Genomic DNA, 5,670 nt, shown 5'->3' with positions numbered 1-5,670 from the left:
AGGTTAGGAGCAGAACAGTAGGACGTTAAACCCCATTTCATTTCATTTCAATTTCTATTCATGATCTAATCATGAAGTGGGTAATCGAGACAATGTTTTTTTTTTTATCGTACCGACTTTAGTACTGATGATCGAGGCTAAGCCTAAAATTCAATCGCTAAAAACTCGGTTCAGAGTGGATCAATATGACTGAAATTTTCAGCAAATTCCCTTTACATTATCTAGTTTTTAACTATTATAATCAGAACAGCCAGCTCTTTATCTAATCTCCCATAATGTATCTTTAATTAATGCATATAATGTTACAAGAAATTTGAACTCGTTTGTGATATCTGTTTAGGCTATATGACCGACTTATTTTTAATATATGAATTACGTCACCAACTGTTATGTTCAGCATGTTTCTCTTGCTGTACTATTGCACAATAACTGCACTCGTGGGTGGTGTGGCGACAGTTATCAATTTAATGGTTATCTCAAAATCTTTCGTATTATCACTGTGGTCAAAAGAGTAACACAAGGGGGTGGCGAATTCCCATCCCAGATGATTTTGTGTTTTTTTCTTTACATACAATTTTAAAGCTATAAATTGTTATATCTGAACTACCACCTTGACGTTTCCGTATCATATCGAAATGAATTCAGTTTAACGTCTTACCTGTCTGCACCAAACGGGCTGATGAAGATAAGCACTGTCGGGTGAGCTTTAACCCGCTGTCAATACACAGGGTCTCTGTTTTTCACGTCTTTATGTATGCGCTTTTGAAAAGTAAAGTCATGAATAAAAACACCGTCCTACCTGTTTTTAAGAGGGAGCTATACGCGGCCCGAAGAGTGTAAGGACGAGAAAATTTCTCGGGACTTTCCAGTGTGTTTTTCCCTTGTCAGTGGTGCTGCAAAGCATGGAAATGAGTGTCTAGTCGTTCGAGTGGGACGAAAAACCGAGGTCACGTCAACAAATTGAGTGCGTGTTAATCAGCCTTGACAGTTGGAATTCGAAATAAGAGTATACGTCGAAGCGCCGCTATCCGGACAAACTTTACCTCATAATAAAGCACGCTGTCTTCATTACCCAACTTAGTGCAGAAAAGATCCCGCGTCATGTTGGTGTGCCCATAAAAGAACCCTTGGCTGTTGGAATTCGATATTAGATAGTTGGAATTAGATATAAGAGTTGGTCGTAGTGTCGCTGTTCGTTCTTTTTCTTAAAGTCGGTACAAAAAAGTAGGACGTTAAACCTCATTTCATTTCGTATAATTATAGGGCTATATGTGTAATGGCAACAACGTCAATAAGTCTAAAATTCAGAAATATTACGGTCAAAAAACAGACGTTAATTCACTTCTATTTTTCATTTTAAAACCAATTACATGTTGGTACATATGTTTTGACCTTTCATATTTTTACTTCCTTCAAAGGTAAGAAGATTTTTCGGGGAATTTTATTTTATTGCTAGCGGATATTTCTGAGAAATCTTTTACAATTTAAAAAGAAACCTAATCTATTACCCATTAAACACATTTGTACCTGATTATTTACGTTCTAAAATCTTCGACGAGGGGTTTTAGCATTCACTCAAATCAAACTAGGTCATTTCGGGACAAACGTATTATGGCATATCTTTATTTTAATTATTCGCTTGCTCGCATAGGTTCTTATATTGTTGGGAAATATGGGGACCCTTCTAAGACCCACCCATAACGTAAGCGCACACATCCGACCTCTTGAGCCCTTTCACCTTCCGTGTTCATAAGCCAGGAGGATAGAGCATAAAAGTGGGACGTTGATCCCATTTCGTTTCATTTTATTTCATTTTTCACCAATATATGATAAACGCTTCCCTTTTGTTATATAGTCACTTCGTTTCCAAGGTGCGATTATATCGCATTTTTTCGCACACTGAATAGAGAAAGCTTTGATATGATACTATTATCACATGGATGAGGTTTGTACTATCATTACTCTAAATCTTGGCACTTTTATTTTCAACTTCATTAAAACACTAATGACCCCGGGGATATAACAGTACTCATGCCAGTGTTATATTAAAATCACACAGTTGAGCCATCGCATTTGTCGATGTTTTTATCCTTTGTCATAGTCCGAAGATCCGAACCCCAGTAGTACCTATATCAATGTATCCATTGTCATGTATCCAGTAGGCCTATATTTGTCGATGTATTCATTGCCATAGACTAAAGCTCCGAACCCGAGTACATTAAAATTTGTTAATGCATCCATTGTCATGGTCCGAAGCTCCGAATCCGAGTGCACTTGTCGATGTATCCATTGTCATGTTCCGATGATTCGAAACCCGAGTGCATATTTTTATAAACGAGCAGTAGCAGAAAGCTGATAGAAAGTCAGTCACTGTCAGTTGGCAACTTATTCAGCAAATAATGCATGGTGAACATCTCACTTTTTGTATTAATTTCTTTCAACATCTTCTCAACCCACATATTTAGGTTATATTACGTAACTTCCAACTATGACGAGTTTTGACCTACCTCAGAATAAGAACTAGGGTAGGTTCTATATAACTTATATACGGGAAACTATCTAAAATAAATTATGAAACGAAGAAGATAATACATTTGAATAAAGTCAAATATCATGATTTCTCGACATTCACGATTATCTTGCGACAACCACGTGTACTCGGACTAAATATTCTACACGTGAAACGAATAAAAAAAAAACATTGATAGGGTCTCGATTCATAGGTAACGCTTTACATTTCATTGGTCAAACATTTTCATGAATATTCAAGTATCCACCCACAAAATTTCCCGCCATCAGCCGAATAACCGCTTTATAGATTTTAAAGATATAGTTTTAATTGTTTCAGCTTTTAAATTTATAAATTTTACAAAAGTAACACAGAAAAAATTCATGCAGTCCATTTACAATTATATCGGATATGAAATTAATTCTTATCAACGGATACTGATGGGTTATTCCTCTATAGACGTATCTAACCTTGACGCAAATTACTGTTGGCGTAGTAATACGTCTGACTCTGGCCGTAAAGAGGCTTCATTTAGCTCAGCGCTGATTCCTCGATCGTGCATTGGCCTCAGCTTGACGTGAGAGTGCAAATGTCTCGGATATCTAACTGTCGTTTTATGGATACTTTTCAGATGGCTCATTGTGGGAAAAAGCCGGTAAGTCTTCGGATGTTAACTTAGAAAAAAGTGGCATGTCCAGGAAACGGAGGTCTTTTAGTCGCTAAAGCAGAAACGAAAAGAAAATGTCTGGCTTGATTTGAAGACGGGTGTGGGTGTCTCGAATATGTTTCACAACATTTTGTAATAATTTGTGGTAACAACACGTTGACAACCGCTAAAATGAGTATATGTGTACATTTGCAAGGCTATCGCGTAAGAATTTTGTCAACACGATGTATTTAGTAGCCAAATTATTCAACGTCTTTCTTCGTATTCAAACGGGTTTGTACAACGTGGGTTTCACGTGGCTGACCTGCATGACCTGGCAAATGTGCGACTTGTCATTTCGCGAACTTATCTTCCAGTATGAAAGTTTTTGTTACTTAGAATTGTTTTGATTTATAAAAATGTATTTATGTTGTATACGAAACAGCTTTTCTCCCCAAATCTATAAGAATTGTAGTAGGCTAAACGAAGACATATTGAGATGTACGGCTTGATAAATTATCCCGTATTAGACATCTTGTCTGGCCGGGAATGTGAGGAGGCGTGGCTTGGTGAGTTTCACGTGCTAGGAAGACTGCGCACTAGTGGGGCGTTTTATATGGATTTACATAATCGTACTACTACTACGATACAAACCATGTTTTACATCAATATTACGAATAAGATTTGATAAATATCTAAGATATTATAAATTTAATTTTATGTCGAGGCTGGTATTCAGATTTCGTCTTTTTTTCTTTGCAGAAAATGTCAAAGTATAGCTCCAAGAGTGCAGATGATTATGAACAGTTTCAACCATGCTTTCTCAATGATGATTTAGAGGAGTTTTACACGTTAAATACACCGACACCAAGTGAGGATATATGGAAGAAATTTGAACTTTTAACACCTCCTCGGTCTCCAAAGCGGGAGCCATATTCAGACTTCAATTTGGATGAAAACACAGACATTGCCAGTTTTCTGGATGATGGCATATTTGTCAACCCAATAAGTTTAGCTTTGCCATTTCCAGAGACTCCGCCATCAAATCCAAGTTTACATTCCAAATTAATACAGGATTGTATGTGGTCAGGCAGTCACAAGTCAAATGAAGACAAAGTCTCTGATACAAACATAGATGTAACATCCACATCTTCGGATTGTGTTGACCCAGCATCAGTTTTTCCATATCCAATCAATGATACAAAATTGCACAATCTTGGCACAGAAACCCCTTCGGATTCAGGTAAATATATTTAAGCAAACATGTCATTGTCACTAGTTAGATGTACAATTTACAGCATCTGGACTGAAGCTTTTAGTGAAAGTAGTATTAATTTTATTTTACATCTTCTGTTTAATCTTCTTTGTCTAAGATATGACCTATGTTTTTTCTAAACTTTTGTTTTTCTCCATTTCCAGAAGATGAAGAGGTTGATGTTGTATCCACTGGTGATGAGAAATTTGTATCACAAGCAGTTCAAGTTGATCAACAAATTACATCCCTAAAACATCAGAACTGTGGTCTACGGACTACTACTAAATGTGTTAGTGTAAAAATTGAACCTAAACCCATTGTGGTTTCTAATTCAGACTGTGCAGCAATCAGTGTTCATAACTATAGTCTTCCATATTCACACGGACTAAAACGATCGCGTTCAACACAATCACATAGTACCGTGTCTCACAAACGGATAAAACGTGAACTCACGGAGCCGATGTTAAAGTCTGTAGCACTAAAACTGAAATCCGCAAATTCATCACCCGATGTGTCAGACTCTGAAGAAAGCGGTGAGGGTAAAAGAACTCAGCATAATGTGTTAGAGAGAAAGCGCAGAAATGATTTAAAAGACAGTTTTTATGTTTTACGAGACAATGTGCCAGAATTAGACTGTAAAGAAAAAGCTCCAAAAGTGTTAATTTTACGGAAAGCCTCTGAATATATTCATTCTATCAGACGCTTAGATGTTAAATATGTGAAAGAACTAAATTCTTTACGGCAAAAGAATGACATGTTGAGAAGAAAATTGGAATCATTACAAGCTGAAGTTGATTCATCAGATGAGGAGTATTCTATAGAATGACTAACTGGTGTATTAATTGACTAACCAAGTGTACCTCGTGTAATCGTAATGTGCTATCACACTGCCAAAGTGTTCATTGACAATAATATACTGTTATTGTAACCTAATCACCTATCACCCAGACAATTTGGTTACAATTGTATAGCTCTGTTAGTTGTGATATTAACAACTAAGGAGATGTGTGACTTGTGTGGGTTTCTGTTATGAATTGTTAATTATGCATTTACAGATATATATATATATATATATATATATAAATATTGTTTAAGAAATTTTTGTATATAAACACATACAAATATATTTTAACAGGGCTAAATGAAGGCTTTTTAATTTAACCCTCGGGTGCAGGGCATTTTTTTTTTTTTGGTCAAACGTTTGATGACTAGTAAAGTCATAAACTGAAGAAACAAATTAAATCTGTTTGACACCTTGAA

The 5,670-nt window shown here is 36.1% G+C and overlaps 1 protein-coding gene across 1 annotated transcript; it reads left to right on the top strand.

Moving 5' to 3' along the window:
- The first annotated feature begins 3,010 nt into the window (after positions 1 to 3,010).
- On the top strand, positions 3,011 to 5,670 carry LOC126817697 (transcriptional regulator Myc). Its single transcript, XM_050544817.1, has 3 exons — positions 3,011 to 3,164; positions 3,918 to 4,398; positions 4,575 to 5,670. The coding sequence occupies exons 1-3, from the start codon at positions 3,099 to 3,101 to the stop codon at positions 5,234 to 5,236; spliced, it is 1,209 nt and encodes a 402-aa protein (XP_050400774.1). The 5' UTR covers positions 3,011 to 3,098; the 3' UTR covers positions 5,237 to 5,670.

This window comes from Patella vulgata, chromosome 4 (assembly GCF_932274485.2).
Source record: "Patella vulgata chromosome 4, xgPatVulg1.2, whole genome shotgun sequence".
Lineage (NCBI taxonomy): Eukaryota > Metazoa > Mollusca > Gastropoda > Patellidae > Patella > Patella vulgata.
The sequence above is the reverse complement of the archived record's forward strand: the minus strand, read 5'-3'. Positions and strand labels throughout refer to the sequence as shown.

Excerpts from the sequence above, each read along its gene's own strand:
- LOC126817697 (XM_050544817.1), top strand. The coding sequence starts at position 3,099 with ATGTCTCGGATATCTAACTGTCGTTTTATGGATACTTTTCAGATGGCT. Across the intron at positions 3,165-3,917 it reads CTCATTGTGGGAAAAAGCCG|AAAATGTCAAAGTATAGCTC; the intron begins GTAAGTCTTCGG and ends TTTTCTTTGCAG. Across the intron at positions 4,399-4,574 it reads AGAAACCCCTTCGGATTCAG|AAGATGAAGAGGTTGATGTT; the intron begins GTAAATATATTT and ends CTCCATTTCCAG.